Here is a 22,876-nt window from a genome sequence, read left to right on the forward strand (position 1 = left end):
TGTCTCTGTCTATTGCTGTAATGGCCCAGTTAATTATTCCCAGATAAACTGACCAGTCTAACGGTATACTTGTCCAGTATGTGATTATAAAACGGAGATCGATTTAATCGTATTTATTCATTTCGATCCTGTATGACTCCCCATTTTGACAGGGTGGACCAAGCTGTTACACTCAAGTATATTCTTTGAACCATCAAGAAGGTACAACGCTCACACCTGCACCATTATAGATGGATGACGACAAGGTATATTATTTTGTTATTATGTGTACACTTTTTGGGTTAGTTAATCATTGCTAAACGTCATATCATCAGGTAAGGTCATCATACGCCCTAAATACCATTCGTTATAACTCAGTAGTCTTCACATTAAGATGAAAGTATCTAATAAGTAACACATAGACATTAGCCTCCTTGTTCAATTATGCATACTATTGTATTACTGTCGGATGGATGTGATACACAAAACTATGCGAGTATCTCTGTCATTGTAGAGCTGATACTTTATCAAAGTTCAGATGAATGCGTCTGAAAGTATTTTGTCAAAACACCTGAATCTAAATCACCGTAGCATGAAAGTGCTAAAGTATATAACCATTAAGATGAAAGTATTTGATAAACAAATACACATTAATGTCCAAGTGATTTAATGTCCAAGTGATTTAATGTCCAAGTGATTCCAAAACATCAGTTTAAACTAATGTAAATAGCGACAGCCGACTCTAATCCAGTTTGACATTATATGTCGAAAATCCAACGTCTGTAAAATCACAACAATCAGTCAACCCAACATCGACTGAATAGTAAATATGATAAATGGAGCTGGGAGTCGATAGATGATTTCTTTTATTTATAATAAAGTTCATTAAAGAACAAATTGAACACTATGTGACGCTACCCAAAACACATTCGAATGAAAAATTCTGGAAAATGGTCCCAGCATTTCATTTCAATAGTTAACAGTCTCTTTATTTCCGGACTGTATACAAGTATATCAAAAAGAAACTGCTAACGTTATAGGGTTATATTAAAAGATTATATAATATGCGGTTGTATTTTCAGAATTTATTCGCTATAGTAGATGTTTCTGATAACAAGGTTATAAACAAGAGCAAAGTAAACAGTAAGGTTAAAAACAAGATTGAGGTCCTGCTTTTCTCTAATAACATCAATAGCCTGCTTATCAGCCTTCGAACCGGAAAATATTATATAAAAAACATGTTACAATATCATGACATCGCAAGATGACAATGCATTTCCCTTGCAGCCAAAGCTAATAAAAAGTTTATCTTCGCTTACGTAATAGCTTATGTCATACTTCCTTCTTGATAAGATTTTTAGGCAGTGAGAACGTCGTCAGTATTTATTAAGGAAGAAGTATTATTGATTACAAAATTGAAAACGCTGATAATATGACCACGCAGAACAAGATTGTCATGAGTCTTTTATTTTCTTAACTGGTTGTATAATGATAAATAATATCTTAATTATTGTAACTGATATCATATCAAATAAATAATACCAGGTAACAACTTCTGTTTAAATAATATAGTCATGTAATATTACTGTGTAAATGGTGACGTCATGTAAAAGCATTGACTAAATTATGACGTCATCTGTGTTTAAAACCTACGGAAGATACAAAGGTAAATGATGATGAAATTTCATGCTATTTATAAATGATGATGTTATATAATATAATTATGTAAACAATGTGGAAGATTCACAGGTAAATTATGACGTCATGTAATATTATTTATAAATGATGACGTCATGAAATATTCAATTAGCTATACGGAAGATATACAGGTAAATGATGTCGTCATGTAATAATATTGTCTAAACAATACGTAATATATACAAGTAAATGATTACGTCATGGAAGGTTATTGTGTACAAGATACAAAATATATATGTGTAATTTATGACGTCATGTAATATTATTGCACTAGCTACTCGGATAATAAACTAGTAACTGATGACGTCATGCAATAGTAGTAAGGGGAAAATATACAGGTAAATAATGACGTCATGTAATAGTGTTGTTGAAAGCCATTCCGAAGATACAGTTAAATGATGGCGCTATGGAATTAAATTGTGCAACAATCTGAAGTTACACAGGTAAGTTATGACGTCATGTAATATTATTTTGTGAAAAATATAGACGATATACAGATAAATTATGAAAAATGATATAATGTTGTTCCACTGTTAACATGTGATGTTTTTTGCATCTTTAGCAATGATATTACGTATATATATATACAAAATTACCCACATGATATCAAAGTGTTATAGTATACTGCCGATGGTTACGTTTGCTGTTAGATATCGTATCTGCATTTGTATCAATGATACAAGTATAGTAACGAAAAGTAATGATAAAATGTCACTGTATATGCATCACAGCTGTTTTATAGATAGATACTATATCTGTAATACCGATCCTAACATGTTAAATTACAATATTACGCATATTATGCATCAACGACACTGGTTATATAACTTACTGAATAGTATGGCTTCGATGATATACAACATTTCTCATATATTTCATAGAAGGTGTCTAATAACGTAATTCTGATATATAAATATATATATATATATAAACAATCGCCTAAAGATGGCCGCTAGGCCTGAAAACGTAAGCGAAGGCAACTACCATGATGATTTTATTTGTTCAAATATGTTGTTTCTTAAATGATAACGTGTGACGTCATGAAAACTGACATTGCTTATGTATTAACAAACTAACAATACCATGTAAATAGTACAAAGAATACAAAGTAGTATGAAATGTCTTAAGACCTTTCATAAAACATGGTTTGTACATAAATCTGTATGTAATTTAGTTAATGATAATTAATTCCGCCAGTGTTGTTACTCCACAAACATGGCCATGTTTTATAGCTTCAACAAGATGATGATATAACATTACGGTGGTTTAAACAACGCGTAAGAAGTGAACATTGTATTAAAATTAATTAAATGCACGACGATCGTGCAGCTTTCGATCGATACGTTAACGTACCTTAAATCTTGTAAATATTTATGTCAACAAACATTTAGAAAAAGAATACAGACTACCAACAATAGACATATTATAAACAAACAAAATATGGCAACAAACAATAAAATGATTGTATGAGTGTTATCAATATAAACAAAATATACCAACACCTGATGCATATATTACAAGTATACAGTCTATCGCTTACTCCTAAAATAGAATCACACCTGCTACCGGGATACGAAAGACATAATGATATGTGTCTTCAGAACATATATACTTGGAATTTTGATATAACACGTTAATAAATAAATTAAAATTCAGCATGAGTGCTGTACTGAGAGTAGTGGCTAAGTTTTAACTTTCTCGTCATTTTACAGTAAATTATATTTGCATTGACGCAAGTTGACTTCTCGTGCTCCATTTATATTGCATAAACTAACAAGTAAAACAGAGGAAAGATATGGAAACGGCTAAGGAGGAAGTGTATATTTTCATTGACAAAATACAATTCATCGCCAACAAGAATACATCACAGATTGAAAATGAATTCTTCATAAATCATATCATATTCATACATCTATCAAGCTATTATTATTGTTGACAGAAAGAGAAATGAGCAATTATTATTCATTTATTTAAGAATCCATGCAAATCAGGTCATTGAATACGTTTCATCTAATTATTAAGAAAAAACAAAAACAAATTGACCCAATATTCACCGGGTCACCAATTAATATTCAGTCACAACACCTTTCATTAATTAAAACACTACCTTGATTAAGTTTATCAAGGTTGTTCACAAATGAACGTTTCAAATGCGAATCGTCCTTACATCATTCAAAGAGTTTGTTATTGGTACGATACATTATGTAGTACCACAGTAAGATAAGTGGTAAGTCCATGAGATCAATAAGTGTCAGTGGGAAAGATAAGGAGCAATTTCTGAAGAAATTCTGAGAACCACCCTGAAAAGAAATGCGGAAATGTAATGAAAACATAAGAATGAACACGAAAATAAACATTTAATACAACGGTTAAGAATGGATTATGTGGAAAGTGCAAGAAAAAAAGAAAAACATATAAAAGCACTATTTTAGTTTAGATATCAAATTAACAAAGAACCTAACAAGGATATATTTTTTTGTATCAAGACCAAAAATTATCGTTTGGCTTCAATTGATTTTAAGGGTTTTTTTTGTTTTTTTTTTAAATACACTCAAGCGTGAAAAGTAACAGGTTATCAGCGTGAAACAAACTTGTAAATACTTACCGACCCACCGAGGCGAGTATTTATAATGGACGCAGGGGATATAAACAAAGACCCCCACAGCTGTGAAGAGTAGGGGGTACAGATACTCGACACGGGGGTTGTGGATAATAGGGGCGACCAGCAGATAGATCGATGCCAGAACAACAATGGAAGGAATGATTAGAGGTACTCGATATGGGCGAGGTAGGTCTGGCTCTGTAAACCGAAGTACAATGGCCGCCAGGGCAGCCAACCCGTAAAATATCCAAGCAGAAAAGCTGAAAAATTCAATCAGGCTGCTGAGGTTCCCCGGAAGGATAAGAAGGATTCCGATAACTGTCTGCAAACAGAAAGATACTGATATGTAAATTAAATCGTAATTCTTGTCCAAAATCGATCACACAAGGGCAAAATAAGAGTCCTTTGAAAACGTGCAAGGTGATAAATATTAGGCGTTCGTTCGGAAGTCATATGCTTTATCAACGACACCCAGCATGCAAATTTGTTGAAATCCAGGTGTTGTTTTTATGCCGTTAATTAGATGTATATGTAATTTACATCACAATGGAACAGATAGAAAAATAGTGATTCAATATGAACAAAATTATTTACCAGGACACTGTTTAATTAGAACAAAGACTCTTTATTAAGTACACACAAAATAGCACATTCTGTTCCAAAAGAGTAAGCGTCTTCAGTTTCATCGACGACATATGCCATGTAAATTAGGCCAGCTCAAAGTTATGGTATCTTTTTAATGTTATTTATGATTTAATTTTAATTCTGGATAAATACCTTTACTACTCTTTATCAATAAAACAATAGATAGACGTATTTTGATATATATGGCGACTTACCGTAAATATGAGAGAGGGTAAAGGGGTTTTCTTGTACACGTGTATGTATGATAGGACATAAGGCAGGTGGTTCTCTTTAGCGGCTACATACGTCAGTCTGGAGGATAAAAAGGTTACATATCAAGTAAAATTAACTATTGAAGATTAAGAGCGAAATTAATGTTCATCGACTGACGAGGAATACATTTCTCGAAGCATGTTGTTTTAATTTTTGCACGGGAAAACTTGATAAAGATTACATTCATCGGACTGTAAATGCCAGTACTCTTTCGTAATTTGCACGACTTAACAAAATGTGCTCAAATGGTTAGCATTATCCAATAGTTGTGTTATTGTATTTGTATACGATATACAGTTTAGATTTGTATGTACACATACATAATCAATGTACCATGATTCATCGGATATGCAGCTCAACGATTTAAAAAAAAAAAAAAAAGTCCATGCAAGCTGATGCCATTAGATATCAGATTTACACAAAAAAAAAAAATGTAATTTATGTTGGTATCTACAAAACCCATACAGGATATTAGCACATTTTAAAAACAAATCGAGAGAGTAAAATAAGGTAGAGTATAACGAACTAAACTGCACTATACTGTTGTTTCATCCTTCTAGGACTCGTCAGAGCCAACAATATCGCTATAGGTTGCAACTACACACTCGAGATCAGTTCTGTTTTTAATATTAGGTTATCTCCCTTCCCATTTTAAAATATTTTTTAACATTTACAGTACAGTTTATCTTGATAACTCAATTTTATTTTCGGTTTGACATGACGGAGAATGAAAGTGAATGTATTGATAATATATACTCTATCTCCTTCATATAGCCTGGAAGTACATGTCTATCAAAACAGTGTTGCCAGTTTAAGACGCTTAGTAAATTTCAAAACGTATGTATGCGTCGTAAACCGGACCAACAAGTATGGTTTATGGACACCAATGAAGTTACAGTACGGAAACGTCGTGAAATGGTACACCCGACTCACTCCATTTTGTATCATTGTAAATACGTTTTCCCTATTCTCATCTTATACTATAAATTTATTTATATTTTACCTATATATGTACTATTTATCCAAGGTATTCGTTCAAAGAGTCGTGCTATTTATCTATGTCTTAATCACATCATCAACGTACCGTCCACTTGTGAAGATAGTCCCATTGACGGCACCAAAGCATGATAGCACAACACATATAGGAATGATGAAATAAAAATCCCCTAGTACACGTTCACCCCAAATCTGAAAAAGAGCAAGAAAAATTATGAAATAATCATTCTTAATCATGTTGTACAATATTAATGTAATAGAGGTCTAGAAACTGGAGCAACCGTAACTACATTGTATTTGGTAGTAAGGGATGTAGTATCCGTGATGTTCTACAGGGTATATCCGAGCGTCATGCTTCAATGAAGTTTGTCAAAAGACATACAAGTGAAATTGAAGGACTCTGTTACATGTTCTGATAAGCTCTTCAAAATAAGTCAGCCGACCGGAGGGCACAGTTTGGTTCCATTGGTATGTCAAATGTCCATTGGAAGATCCGGTCACCAAACTCAACAAAGATGCTGTAGATCAGATATGCAATAATATTGTAATTATGTTCTTATATCTCCGCTCGAATTTCTTGGAAAAGAAAGCTCTCAGCTATCATTACAGGAGTCATTTTGGAATAATTAATAGTAGTGTAAAGAGTAGAAAAATCATATTTTGAAGGAAATGAATTCTTAACGAGTGGATGTTCTCGATAAATCAAACGATATTTGGAGTTTTTCAATATCGACATATAACGCATTTTTTAGTTTGTTTATTTTTGTTTTGTGGTTCTTGTAAGATTTTGGGGTTTTGTTTTTTATTGTTTTTTTCCTTACCACAGCCACCGCGTCCACTTGTAGGACTTCTTCCTTGGACATGACTGAGAAGAAACCAACGTTGACCAGAATATACACTAACGTGGTCAGTGGAATTCCTATCAAAATTGAACGCGGCAAATTTCTGAAATAGACGAAAATAACAAAAAAGTAATGGGAAACTGATATGAGACAGAAGAAAATGTAAACGATATCAATAATATCAGTGAACTCGTGGATATTCTACTGTATACTATGCTATATCTGGTTACGCAATATTTTTTTCTGATATCAATATTTCATTTCTATCCCTGTAACAGATTATTACTTATTATATATATTTGAATGCCTCAGATAAGGATTGACCCAAGACTTCCGGTTTACCAATCCTTCATTCAAGTGATCGAGCTAAAAAGAAGTTATATCTAATTGAGCGGTATATTGCGGCTGGTATTTTTAAGGATTACATCCATTTGAATGAGTTTATGGGGTATGTGAATAGCAACATTTTCTTTCAATATAATTTTTTACCCTCATTCCTTTTACTTTAAATAATGCTTGTGTATTATTTGTACTTACACGGACGGATTTTGTAGTTCTGCTGTTGCCAAATTCAAATTGTTCCTGTTAACATAAACAAAGCTCAAGAAACAAGCTCACGAAACAATGACAATCGTTGTATTGCTATTTTGGTACAAAAAAAGTTTTAGCTTTTGTTTTTGCGATTTAAAACATGAATAAACATTTAACAAATTTATTTCTTCTAAACATTCATCCACTGTAGTTCTTAAATAATAGCTTCTGTAGAACAAATGAGCAGTACCAAAAGGACGAAAGGATAAATGAATCTGTCCGCTTGTTCAGTTTAAAGGGCACATTTAAAAAAAATCACGATAAATACACAACCATTTGTTATATTCAATGAGAAATTGATATCTATTTTGAATGCATGCAGGGTCTAATCTTAATATCCTCCCGTAATTTTTTCTATCTTGATGTATTCTTCTTTTCATAGATTTTCTCTTCTCCCTCCACCGTGAGGTACAAGTACGAAAAATAATTCTTAATTACCATCCATCGTATGCCCAAAGTCCATTATAAAATGACACAGCGAGCAATGATAAGTCTTCTTTCGTATCCTTGAAGCCTTCACCTATAAACTCGGTGTTCCCTGCAGAAATAACCAATTATGTTAGTATGGCGATTGATACACTTACGAGGCCCAAACAGTATGTCTTTTCCCGATCCATATTAGGTTTTCCCGAAACTTTCTAACAGCTTATAGAAAATATGTCGGTTATTTTTAGAATTTTGCTACCATTTTGCACTTTTCGAATGAGTTGCACAAGCAATCTAGATCATTTAAAAGTATCATATCGCATCAACTTGCTTCAAAATGACATCTAAAGATAATATGAGTATAAAGGTGAGTATCAATGACAATGATAGCATGATAAAGTTTATTCAAAGTTTTTTGTTGTTGTTTTTTGTTTTTTGTTTTTTTAACCCCTAACATAAACAGAGACAGCTTCAACAAGTTTGAACGATGTAATCGACATGGTAGTACATATTAGGAGAAAACGAGAATGTAGTAATCCTTTTTCTGAGTGATGTTTTCGACATGCTCTTTAATCATAATCTATGAAATAAACAAACAACATGAATATCTTCAAATAAACATGAATATAAGTGTAGGAGTTTTTAAAATGCTGAAAAATATTTTTTCCATACTTCTCTATTTTGTGGCAATTGACGTAAGACACGTTTCGCTTTTTTTTACAATTGTGTGACGTCATGTACATTGAGTATATGACGTCACAAGGGTACTGTAGTACTGGTGATATATACTAAGCAAAATATTTATAAAGAAAATCTGTATTTCTATTTCAAATAACTTGAAAATAGTTTAATAAAATGATGTTACAAGATTATATCTAAAAAAGGCCGACCAAGTGCTTATTCCAGCTAATTCACAAACAGTAATACCAAATATATTCTTTTGAGAGAAAATCCGTTTTGTCAGGTTTTGTGTAAATCGTGCGTTATGTAAACACTGTCCCGACTGTCGTCATGCACCAGTGACTTCACTAGAAAGAATTCACTGCAGCATGAAACTGCATACTGCGGAAAAGATAAAAGTACATGTGCACGGATAAGTACTAATACACAAGTAAGTTCTGGTACACAGCTGATACACAGGTACGAGGGATGATTGATATGTTGTGATCCTCGTATTGAAGGAGGTACTCAAGGATGTTCTTTATAAGTCCTACTATTATCTGACTATATAGGGCCGTGTACCCAAGGACTGGTCTCATTCAATTAGTTTATATCGACGAGGTAGCACTTTGAAGGAAACAACACAAGCAACTTTTGCAAAATGGACAAAATCAGTGAAAAAATGGTTTAACATTTAAGGATATCCATAATGATATAGTAGCAACACTAGTAAAAGATGCCCCTTCATATGCTACAGTGGAAAGGTGGTTGGCGGAATTAAAGCGCTACCGACAGAGCCTTGATGATGACCCCGTCCTGGAAGGCCTGTCAATGTACGTTGCAACCCAAGAAATGGTCAATACAGTTCATGATATTGTTATGACTGACAGACGAGTAACAGAAAAATATATAGCCAGTAGAGTTGGCATTTCACAGGAAAGATTACATTCCATTCTGACCGAGGATTTTGCAAATGAAAAAGCTTTCGGCCCGATGGGTAACAAGACTTCTGACAGTTGATCAGAAGCACACCAGGAACACATTATCGCATGCTAATCTGAACCTTTTTGAGGAAGAGCCTGCCAACTTTAGCATGGGTCCATCATTTTACCCCAGAGGCCTAACAACAATCGAAACAATGGAAGCACCCTGACTGACTCTCCCCTGCCAAAGAAGGCAAAGACAGTTCCATTAGCTGGGAAGGTTATGGCATCGGTTTTCTGGGATGCAGATGATATTCTGCCGATAGATTATCTCCAAAAGGGACAAACAATCAATGGTACATACTATGCTTCACTACTGAGGCAGTTACGGGAAAATATTAAACTTAAGCGACGCGGAAAGCTCACTAAATGTGTGTTTTTCCCATCAGGACAATGCTCCTGTTCACAAGTCTGTCATTGTCATGGCTGCCATTCATGATTGTGGCTTTAAATTGATTGGGCATCCGCCTCATTCACCTGATCTCGCTCCATCAGACTTTCATCTATTTCCAAAACTACACAATGTAGGTTCTGGTGCACAGGTAAATACTGGTAGACAGGTAAATACTGGTACACAGGTAATTACTGGTACAAAGGTAAATACTGGTAGACAGGTAAGTTCCTGTACACAGGTAAATACTGGTACACAGGTAAGTTCTGGTACACAGGTAAGTTCTGGTACACCGGAAAGTTCTGGTACACAGGTACATACTGATACGCAGGTAAAAAGTGGTTCATCCATTTTCGGAAAATGTTTGATATCCTATTCTATTTTTCAGTTGATCAGAACGTATTTAGAATAGATGTAATGTTTTTCAGTAATATTTTCATCAAGTAATTTAACAGTACTATGACACTTTTCCCTGACGTTAATGATGTGGTAAATATTTCGCTTGTGTTTGAAATTCGCGGATTTAAATGGAAACGCAAATATAGCGAAATAAAAAAGCCCTCGAAATATAACCGCTATACACTATATCATTGCCAGTTAAATTAACTTTCCCCTTGGCTGTGGCTGTGCGCTATCTTTGGAATACCTGTGTACTAGTATTTATCCATTTTGTCAAAATATGACAATATAGTATTATTTGATTTGGTAAGCAATAGTGTGTATCCCTTCGAGTTCAAGCCGGTGCGTTGTGAACAGCCTATTGGTTTTTGCTGTTGCCATCTGGGTATGGGCCATTGGAGAACATTATTTAGTTAGGTATTTATAGAATTTTTTGAAAACACATAATTAATGAAGTCAAGAAATAGATTTCAAAATAAAATATTTAGTGTATCTCGTGATAACAAAACATATGGTATCGTAGATAATTGGGGACATTTTCAGGTATATCATCATGCAAAATGTGTAATAATAGAAGACAAAGGAGAAAGTATCTCTTCTGTACAGAAGACAAAGGCGAATAAATCTCTTCTGCACAGAAGACAAAGAAGAAAAAATTAGAAGTAAGCTACTTTTTTTTATATATAATATCATATATGGTCCTACTTACCTCGGTTCCCAATGGCTAAAATATTGTAACGCGTAGGTCAATGTTTTGAGATATTTACTTGACGTTTGCGATATCACAATGTCCCAACGTCAATATTTGATTCCGCCAATAATAATACCATTTAAACGACAAGCACAACCCCAATATTACCTTGGGCGATTTTAACGCTCCCGCCTATGATGATAATGGCGGCCGCCAGTAGTTTTGTGGCTGTAAGTGTGTTCTGTACCACCAAGGCTGCATTGACGCTCATTGTATTGATAATACCAGCCAGAGCTGGAATAATGAAAACAATGCTCTATACAACCAACCAGTGCTGAAATGGGAAATAAACATAAAATATATACACAGAGTGCGCATGCTCCAGGTCTGAACGGGGCTAAGTTGAATACGAATACCCAGCCAATGGCAGAAGGCATGAAACATGCTGAGGTATGTATATAGACGTACAATGTAATAATGATTGTTTTAGGACGCACAATGTTATAATGATTGTTTTAGGACGTACAATGTAATAATGATTGTTTTAGGACGTACAATGTAATAATGATTGTTTTAGGACGTACAATGTAATAATGACTGTTTTAGGACGTACAATGTAATAATGATTGTTTTAGGACGTACAATGCAATAATTATTGTTTTATTACGTACAATGTAATAATGATTGTTTAATTACGTACAATGTAATTATGATTGTTTTAGGACGTACAATGTAATAATGATTGTTTTAGGACGTACAATGTAATAATGATTGTTTTAGAGCGTACAAGGTAAAAATGATTGTTTTAGGATGTACAATGTAATAATGATTGTTTAATTACGTACAATGTAATAATGATTGTTTAATTACGTGCAATGTAATCCTTATTGTTTAAGGGCGTACAATGTAATAATGATTGTTTTAGGATGTACAATGTAATAATGATTGTTTAATTACGTACAATGTAATAATGATTGTTTAATTACGTACAATGTAATAATGATTGTTTTAGGACGTACAATGTAATAATGATTGTTTTAGGACGTACAATGTAATAATGATTGTTTAAGGGCGTACAATGTAATAATGATTGTTTTAGGATGTACAATGTAATAATGATTGTTTAATTACGTACAATGTAATTATGATTGTTTTAGGACGTACAATGTAATAATGATTGTTTTAGAGCGTACAAGGTAAAAATGATTGTTTTAGGGCGTACAATGTAATAATGATTGTTTAATTACGTACAATGTAATAATGATTGTTTTAGGACGTACAATGTAATAATGATTGTTTTAGAGCGTACAAGGTAAAAATGATTGTTTTAGGGCGTACATTGTAATAATGATTGTTTTAGGACGTACAATGTAAATATGATTGTTTTAGGACGTACAATGTAATTATGATTGTTTTATCCCATTCTATCACTTTAACTGTTAAATATATTTAGAAACATTGTTTTACATCGCTACAAGTACGCTGTTAGATACGCTAACCCCCGCTTGTGACGTTTCATACGTTAGCGGACTGACCAATCAGAAAGAAGCTTTCAAAGTCGGTCATTTGGCTACGCCCATACTGTGGTACGATCTGTATGTTGACGAAGCGGGATATTTTGAATTATTGTTCAAGATTTAACGACATATTTGGATATACTCTACAGTATGCATAGCGATATGTGCATTCCGACAAAATCATATATATTTATTGACCTAACCGTTATGTGAAGTTTTGTGCACCTGTTCCATTTCATTTATGATTTTGTTTTTGCTAGATGCCGCCACACGAACGGAATGAACGTTTCAATCAATAAATGACGATAAGAACAATATTTTCTTTTATTATTAAACATATTCATCAGAATACTTTTCATTTTTGGTACTGTACTTTCTGTTCATGTGTCTGCACAACCGATTAAGCAATGTCGAAATATGAACAAAAACAACAACATAATATGATAAACCAAGGATACATTGTAGGTCGGATAGGTAAGAAATGTTTATCTATCAATTACACGCCATGTTGCTTCAGTTAGAGTTGAAGTTTCTAAAATTAATGTACTAAGCCTGGAAGGGAATAGCATATTTGAATATGATTTTAGTAATATTAGTTTATATGCCGAACAACGAGCATCCAACTGTAACATACAGCTGTTGTGTCATCCTAGGAGGAAAACTGAGGAGACTTGACATTGAAACCGCAAAAAAATGTCAGCATAATAAAATTATTGTTGAAACTAGCAATGCTTGTTAAAAAAAATGGTACTGGATGATAAACACAATTTGTCGAGTTTTATACCAAGTTGTATCAATACTCGCTTCCAAGCAATACACAAACTAAAGTAGATGGAAGCTAGAACGTCAATATATATATAGTAACATTGACCTCATATATGACGCAAAGTGCTAGTTAGACAACCTCATAGCGGGTATATCATAAATATGGGTTATATCATGACAAATAGACTAAAATTAATTCAGTAGGGCAAGGATGTTAAAATTCTATTTTTGGTAACATTGGCTTCATTTGACCCTAAGTTGTTGTTATTTAAAGGCATGAAATGACGATTTTAATAGTATTAAGCATTGAGGTTGATTTTGTTATTTTCATCGGGGTATGAAAAGAATTTTTTTTTGCAAACTGTATGAATCCGCGTAAAGATTCTTACAAAGTTTGCAAAAAATATTCTCGGAATTTCTTTCATAGAAGAATGAAAAGAATTTTTCGACCAATCACATTTGAGTACATGTATATACCATGAAAACAAAGAAAAAATAATTATTTACCATTGAACTGAAATGAAGTCGATAGAGCTAGGACGTTGAAATTATATTTTAGTAACATTTGTATTTTTAGTAACATTTGTATTTTTAGTAACATTTGTATTTTTAGTATTTAAGTGGTTGCTATTCATATGCAAGATATGACGGTTTTAATATTATGGCGATTGAGGACGTCTTAATTCAATTTTTAGTAACATTTTCCTCATTTGACCTTAAGTGATTGTAATTCATATGCAATAGATGACGGTTTTAATATCGTGGCGATTGAATTGAAATGAAGCCAGTAGAGCAAGATTATCGTCGGTATGTACACACGACCAGCACCATAGAGACCCTCTGTGTGAGTCGCCATTACGGGATAATGAAAGTTTCAATAGTGGAACTTTGTCGCATCAAATGTACAATTTACCTTAAAAAAGTCTTTCACTTCGGTGGAAAATGTTTCAATATCAGATTATATTTTAATGACGTGAGCGTGATATCACCCTGATGTTGTATTTGTGTATAGATACGTGTCAATTTCACAACAGCGTGATGAAGCTACCCGTGTAGGAGCTAGGGAATGTAAAACTGTTACACACAGAGAACTCTCGACAATTAAGAAGGATTTTAATCGACCGCTGCCTATTGTTATGTACAGCTGAGTATCTCATGTTTCATTTGTGTGTCATGTCACGTGACCAAATTCTGTGACGTTGTCAGATTTGCCTTTCAGAAGAACATGACACCTTATGTGACGTTTACACACAAAATGATCTGTATCACTTTTCTGTGTAGATTTTAGTCAGTCTATCTATGACGTGTTAATTATACTCCTAAAAGAAGGTTTGTTTATTGTTGAGTGTTGGGTGGGGGTGGGGTAGGGGAGGTGTATGTGTTGGAGTGTGAGGTAAGAGGTTGGTGGAGGATGAGTTGGGAGGGTGTGGAGAGTTGGGGGGGTTGGGGATGGGTTGGGTGGGTGTGGGGAGTTGGGGGTGGGGTGGGGTTGGGGGATAGGTTGTGTGGGTGTGGGGAGTTGGGGTTGGGGTCGGGGTCGGGTTGTAGGGAATGGGGTGGAAGTGGTGTGTTCGGGGGTAGCATCTTGAACATGTGTGTCGATTTGGCTTTCGCGTGACATTTTGTTCATGCTGAAGCTATAAATGATTAAGTGCCTCATTTAATATAAGCTTTTTATGACACATTCACAATACTATTGATAAAAGTTATGTTTCTGTGTGATTTGGCTCGACTTTACAGAAAAAAGGGAAAAAAAGTGTTGATAGTACAAATATTCGTGTAGTTTTTCTGTGACGTGCTATGAACACTGTAAATCGAGGAAATGAAAGGCTGTCGATTTTCGATGAACGTTTCAACAATGCTTCATATCTGCTTGTGTTTCAACTTAGGTGCGGTTTTTGTGACGTAGCTTGCTGTAGCTTTGACACTGCTTCATCTAAAAAGGTTCATATATGAAAATTTATATGCATATAATTTTCTATAAATACATAATGATAAAAATACAAGTCAAATGGATCTTGACAAATTGTAACATATATACATTTACATATTTTTCATATTTCTCGCACCTGCATTGAAACAAGAGACAAGACAGCTTTTGATTAACATTAATTATCATGGCCGAAAGCGAAACAGATAGCCTAGATTGTATTATTTCGCCAAATGATACTTGATAACCTTAAACTTAAGGAGTTTGCATATAAATTGGTGTCACCTGTGTTATATTTTAATTTCTGTTAAGTAACTACTAATAGAGTTATACGTATATATGCATAAACTGTATGTAAATAGGTGTATACGTGTTATTTAGTTACTTATTTACAAGTCAGTAGAAGTCTATCTTCGGCACTATTAAGTTTGTATAGCTTATCGACGGTGTTGTAACGTTTAGAAAACTGTCATTTTTATTGTTATGCAACTTATTGCTGTAAAGCTGTTTGATTTCGCGGGGGTATATTTCGCGGTTGTCCCATGGCCAGTCGGCACTAATTCGTGGGAGGTAAATTTCGCGTAACAACAGATGAACAATTCTATACCTCTGTATGTATAAATGATACATATTGATTATGTATTTTCGCGCTTTATCTTATGACTGAAATTATAGTGAAATTAAATACTCCACGAAAATTACTAAGTATACAGTTTTTTTTTTTTTACATTTCTGAAAATGGCGTCCGTCCTTGTCTTAGTGTAAGTTTACTATCCACAAAGACTGGTCCTTGTCAATTTATGTTTCATCATTAAAGCAAGGAAATATCTAGAAATAATCTAAAGGAATCTGCTCTACCCAGAAGACTGGGACATATTTTCTATATAAAGGTGATGGTTGGTATACTTTAGAGAGACATAGCTCATTCATTTACAAACCATAAACTTATTTCAGTCATATCAAATGGTCTTTAACTTAAAAACCTGTTTATGTTTAGTGCCCGGATGTAGCTAACGGATACGGACCTTACCCATAGACATTATAGTGACGATTTTGATGACGTAGTCTGGAGTCTGGCAGTGACCGTACCAGGGTTGTGTGGCATATGTTCCCAGGCTCAGCGCCATGATGGCAAACATTGAAGGACGCAGGACGAAGACTCCCAGCCAGTCGAACATAAACACAGGTAGTCTTCCGAGTGAGCCCATTGGCATGAACGTTCTTTTTAAGTACGCATGCTCCCCTCCCGACTCCTGGATGGCCGTGCCTAGTTCGGCGTACGTTAGGGCTCCTGTTGGTAGAACAGTGGGAATGCAATATTTATTTACTTCCTTCGGTGAAATTAATTTGTTCTACAAGAGGGAGACACAAACTAATATCAAAACCTTAATTCAAACTCAAAATAGATAAAACAAGACAAAATATAAACAAAAATATATGCAGTCTCATTGGAGACACATTAAAAGGTACACAAACAAGAAATATCTTTTAAAAAGATAAACGGCATAGTTTTAAAGCTAGTGGTTATAATGTAAAACTGATGGTGAAATAAATCAACGAACTAATGCGTATCAGCACGGCTAATTAAATTACATCATTTTCAACCATTTTTGGTGATAATAAAACTGCATTTGAATCAGGAATATAATTTTATCAATGTATCATTTGAAAACATACATCCACTTATTCAGCTTGCATTCAATCCTAACTTTGTTTCGTTTTTAACTGCATATCTGCATTTTGCATTTACCGCTACATTGACCAGTCACATACTTCATCTTGACCAGTAACGCCACCTGTCGCGTCATATCCGGGGCAAAAAGAATATTATATGGCTAAGCCGAAAAATAAGACCAGGTGTTTTGAAAGAGGAAGCGCCTTCTGCTTCATCAGCGACACCCGCCATACAACCAGGTCAAGTCACAATCTCAAATGAAAGGTAGGGTAGTGACTACGAATCTGTTATGTATATCAACAGAGCATCAAGCACGTTTGACTGAATATCGCACAAGGCAATATAATATTTCACTTCGGTAGATGATTTTATCAAGCAGTAAATTTATTTACAAAGTTTTTTTTTTTATGTAGAAAGTCCAGTCACCACATAAGTTCTTATTTTAAAGATGTCTCTTTACCGAATTTGACATTGCATGACGGGTGTTATTAATGACACAGAAGACGCTCATCTACCGAAACGCATGGTCATCATTTATCAATACATCGACAAGTGTCTCTATGCAAATCCGTATTTATTTATTTTTGTATTTTGCCCGCTTCGTTTTATCAATTTTTAGTTTGAATCACGGTTTCGGTTGTTTGTTGGGATTTTTTCTTTGCAAGTGAATAATTGTGTTAATTGTGTTCAATACAACCACGTCCTTTCTTAATTATCTTGCGATGACTTTGCGATTAATTTGATTGGAGATATATACATATGTACTCTACGGTAGCTATTAACTGATAGATGGAGTCTACGACACTACTTAGTAGGTCAACTGTATTTCCATACACGGTACAATGCAGGACTCTGGTCTGCGTTGTCCTGTATAGCGATCACAGAGGACTGTAACACAATTTAAATCTTCTTTTTTTTTATTACGGGTACATGTATTACTTATCTTGCCTCCAATATAAAACTACATAGTGTGACCATGAGCTGATTATATATATATATATCATATTGTGATGTTGGTACACGTATCATACGTGAGGATAAATCACACTATTGGGTGTGTAATTTCTTTTTTTCTAGATAAAAGTGGATTAAAGATAAACAGAGCGAGACGGACGACAAACCCCGAAAATCAAGGATCTTAAAGGGACACATTCCTTCGATTGAATAAAGTTTAGGTCGCCAAAATGAAACTTAATGGGAAATGTGTATTTTTCCCAGGTAGTAAAAGTTATAATCTTTACATTAATACGGCAGTTTTACTCTCATGGGAACCCAAAATACTTCAAGTATTAAATCCTAAAAATTCTAAATTCGACCCGAAGTATAACTAATTATCGCAAAGACAGACGGTATTTGTGTACGAAACGTCTTTTTTTCTGTACATTTCGGCGTTACTTTCATTACTGGTAGACACAAAAACTCAATAATCCTCATTCCTTCATATATTTATTAATAGAGATTTTGCACGTTTCTGATGTCCGAATGAAGGAATGTCTCTTTAACCGTGTACTACGGTTTTAGGATAAACTGATCTTTTGTTGTCAAGTAATCCGATGTGGGTAGCTTATGTGTTTCTTTGATGAGCAGTGCTGTAATATATACAGTATGTGACCGTGACGATACAGGGGCTGTTCTCGTGACGTCTCGTGCATGTAAACACGATCATCTAACCCCTCGAAACAGATTCACAAACACAATATCATTTAATATGTTTACGAGTAAATTAGAAAAAATAAATGTATGTCAAATTATCTTTATATTTGATATGATAGGAATTACAGTGAAAATAATAGGAAAGTTAGAAAAAAAATCTGAGCAGGATTCCTAAAAAAAATAACCAAAACAAATATAATTCTGTTCAGTATTCCATGTGGTGGTCGTTCAAGGAAAATTATTTTTCATTTCAAAGATTATGTTCAACAAAACATATTCGAAACTAAGATATGATAATATCATAACAAATAATGCTTACTTTATTTCCTATGCTAAATTTATTTACATATTAATTCGTATGACATACAGGTGATGCCATTTTGCCTTGGTGAATACTAAAAAAATCATTAAAATAAATATATAAGTAAAAACAAAACAAAAAAACAAAGCAAAAACAAAAAATGTATTCCAATTCGAAATCCAATCCAATCCTTTTAGTAGTTTAATCATGGCAGTACGTGTTAACAAAACAGCACAAGGTTGGGTGTTTTTTATTGTTAATTTCCTTTTTTGTAAGGGATATTCTTCAAAATAGTCTTCAAAACGAAAATAACAACAATTGTCAGTACGACATTAAGACCAAGATGTCACCAAACGTTAGTGCAAATCACAATACTCGCATTCCCCACCCCTCACTCCTCCCCTCGGCTGAAAACATTCCTTTCCTTGCTATACTTCAAAAGTATACACAGCATTGCTATTCATTAACCCCACTCCCCCAGCCAAAAAAACCCCGATCCCTTTACGATAATCACAATTAGTTCAGTGACGTCACATTAGTTGTCACATGACCCAACAGTTTAAAATGTCCCATCACGCCATATCATTTTCCCCTGAATATTGTAATTTTGTGATTTTTTGAATAATAGAAAACGAAATAAATCTTTGTCTCTTTATATTACACCAGGAGAAATTTCCCGCTTGACTTACCACATAGTGACAACAGTCCACATAACGCCCACACTACGAGACTCATTCCGATCGATCCGGAACCCTCCAGAACTCCCCGGGGGGATACAAATATTCCCGATCCTGGAGAATAGACAACAGGGAAAATCTGCTCACAGTATTAATGAGGTTTACTCATTTGCCTCTGATTATGGAAATTAATAATGGACATCAGTTAAACATGAAAATATAAAGATAATATGGAATGGAATTCTGATTATGGAAATTAATAATGGACATCAGTTAAACATGAAAATATAAAGATAATATCGAATGGAATTAGCTTTAAAGAATAGCAAACAATTATAAACTTTATATGTTGGTTATTATTGGGTATTCCCGTGATTGTGACGTCTTGAAACACTTAACTGTAAAAGTAGGTTAGTTCGACGAAATCTTAAGTATGGTAAATCATTTTTTTTCTTTTTTTTTCTTTTTTTTTCCTTTTTTTAATGACATGTTTTTTTAATTCCAGTATATACTTTTGTTAAATACGCTATATCTATGAATGCACAATGAATGACTTATAGGTTTTTAAGAAATTACATGAAAGTTTATATGAAGAATGGTCTCTTTAAATGTGAAATCATTTTTATTGACAATTATCGACTATTGCTCAGAGGCTATAAAAGTATTACGATATGAAAATATCAGACAAAAATTACAATATTTAACTATTTAAATCAGATTTACTAAATTTCGAAATATTTTCTATAAAAGTGTCTAGGAACTTTTGGGGAACATTGTATTTATCTATATGATATATATATCTAAATTTGAATACCTATCATTGTTCCTACGATGAGAGCCGTCCCACTGACAAGTCCCATGTTCCTCTTAAGCTCAATTGGGGTCACCAATTCATGGCCGGTCTCCTTCTCGGCTTTTTGGTGACATTGGTCGAAGTTATTGTTGTTGTGATTCCCATTGTGAAGACCATTCTGATGTTTACGGTGAGAAGTCGCGTCCTTGCTTTTCCCAGTCATATTTGTTCTCTGCAATACCATAAAATAAAAGAACAAATATTAAATCACATCCGATTTGTATGTAAATACATACAGTCGGTTAAGGCATAAATAGTAAGGGTAACCAAACTTATGTTTTTGGACGCCATCATCTTTCAGTATATATCGATTTGAATGAATATCCAATTTGCCTGTGTATTTAAACACTTGAATAACCTGAAATGAAGGGGAGGTGAGTATTTGCTGATTTCCAAAAGTAAAAGGCACAGTGCTCTCTAACATCTACTAAGTGTTGTATAGTTGTCAATCGGTCAGGAACGGACGGACGTTGGACGAATAGTTGTCAATCGGTCAGGAACGGACGGACGTTGGACGAATTTGACTCGTGAGTTGCATTCGTTTGTCCAATGGCTTGTGAGGTGCAGAAAAATAGGGTACGGATTTCGCTTTTATTTAGGTTCAGTCCGTCTCTAAAAAGCACATGCGCAGAGAGGTTTAATGCGTCATGGCGTACGGACAGTGGAAAGACATCTCTGCCGTTTTGACACCGGGACGTCATGTCAAAGACACATTGGCAAGACATCTCTGCCGTTTTGACACCGGAATATCATGTCAAAGACACATTGGCAAGATACCTCTGTCGGTCTGACACCGGATGACTACTTATATTTCTTTAGTATTTCCCATTCATTTTATGACCTTGTTTTACCATGGCCTGGTGACAGAACCTACATCCATCCCCAAAGCGACCCACTCTCATCACTTCAAAAGTTTAAAACATTACTAATAAATAAAGTATTGTGTATGGCATAAAATGAAAATAAAACTGCGTTATACAGCTTTTTTTCTTCAAGGACATTTCAGTGATGCTTAGGGCTAAACATGCTGCAATGCCTTATAAGAAAATTAGGACTTAGCCGTTAAACTCAACGAAGGGGACATGGGTGGAGACGCATTTATCATTAAGAATGTTATGTAGGAACACCAATTATGAAAATATATTTGTGCAGCTTGCTTAAATCTCGGCAAAAATACATCACTGAATCATTCTGGTGTCAGAATAAAGGATCGAGAGGGATGTCGTACCAATGTGTCTGTGACATGACATCTCGGTGTCAGTATAACGGATCGAGAGGGATGTCGTACCAATGTGTCTGTGACATGACATCTCGGTGTCAGTATAACGGATCGAGAGGGATGTCGTACCAATGTGTCTGTGACATAATATCTCGGTGTCAGAATAAAGGATCGAGAAAGATGTCGTACCAATGTGTCTGTGACATGACATCTCGGTGTCAGTTTAACGGATCGAGAGGGATGTCGCACCAATGTGTCTATGACATGACATCTCGGTGTCAGTATAACGGATCGAGAGGGATGCCGTACCAATGTGTCTGTGACATGACATTCCGGTGTCAGTATAACGGATCGAGAGGGATGTCATACCAATGTGGCTGTGACATGACATTCCAGTGTCAGTATAAATGATCGAGAAAGATGCTGTACCAATGTGCCTGTGACATGACATCTCGGTGTCAGTATAACGGATCGAGAGGGATGTCGTACCAATGTGTCTGTGACATGACATCTCGGTGTCAGTATAAAGGATCGAGGGGGATGTCATACCAATGTGTCTGTGACATGACATTCCGGTGTCACTATAACGGATCGAGGGGGATGTCGTACCGATGTGCCTGTGCCATGATATTCCGGTGTCAGTTTAACGGACCGAGAGAGATGCCATACCAATGTGGCTGTGACATGACATTCTGGTGTCAGTATAAATGATCGAGAAAGATGCCGTACCAATGTGGCTATGACATGACATCTCGGTGTCAGTATAACGGATCGAGAGAGATGTCGTACCAATGTGGCTGTGACATGACATTCCGGTGTCAGTATAACGGATCGAGAAAGATGTCGTACCAATGTGTCTGTGACATGACATCTCGGTGTCAGTATAACGGATCGAGAGAGATGTCGTACCAATGTGGCTATGACATGACATCTCGGTGTCAGTATAACGGATCGAGAGAGATGTCGTACCAATGTGGCTGTGACATGACATTCCGGTGTCAGTATAACGGAAGGAGAGAGATGTCGTACCAATGTGGCTGTGACATGACATCTCGGTGTCAGAATAACGGATCGAGAGGGATGCCATACCAATGTGCCTGTGACATGACATTCCGGTGTCAGTATAACGGA

The 22,876-nt window shown here is 34.8% G+C and overlaps 1 protein-coding gene across 1 annotated transcript; it reads right to left on the reverse strand.

Annotated features, from left to right (window-relative positions):
* Nucleotides 1-644: 644 nt before the first annotated feature.
* Nucleotides 645-20,689, reverse strand: LOC117337812 (b(0,+)-type amino acid transporter 1-like). The gene is made up of 11 exons (XM_033898934.1): nucleotides 20,488-20,689; nucleotides 19,686-19,787; nucleotides 16,393-16,658; nucleotides 11,324-11,471; nucleotides 8,044-8,143; nucleotides 7,552-7,596; nucleotides 6,994-7,117; nucleotides 6,261-6,364; nucleotides 5,119-5,215; nucleotides 4,283-4,601; nucleotides 645-3,977 (listed from the first exon to the last, which is right to left on the reverse strand). The coding sequence occupies exons 1-11, from the start codon at nucleotides 20,687-20,689 to the stop codon at nucleotides 3,919-3,921; spliced, it is 1,566 nt and encodes a 521-aa protein (XP_033754825.1). The 3' UTR covers nucleotides 645-3,918.
* Nucleotides 20,690-22,876: the final 2,187 nt, after the last annotated feature.

Source organism: Pecten maximus, chromosome 11, assembly GCF_902652985.1.
Source record: "Pecten maximus chromosome 11, xPecMax1.1, whole genome shotgun sequence".
Lineage (NCBI taxonomy): Eukaryota > Metazoa > Mollusca > Bivalvia > Pectinida > Pectinidae > Pecten > Pecten maximus.

Excerpts from the sequence above, each read along its gene's own strand:
- LOC117337812 (XM_033898934.1), bottom strand. The coding sequence starts at position 20,689 with ATGACTGGGAAAAGCAAGGACGCGACTTCTCACCGTAAACATCAGAAT. Across the intron at positions 16,659-19,685 it reads TGGACTGTTGTCACTATGTG|GAGCCCTAACGTACGCCGAA; the intron begins GTAAGTCAAGCG and ends TTCTACCAACAG. Across the intron at positions 11,472-16,392 it reads CTATAATGTCTATGGGTAAG|AGCATTGTTTTCATTATTCC; the intron begins GTCCGTATCCGT and ends TTGGTTGTATAG.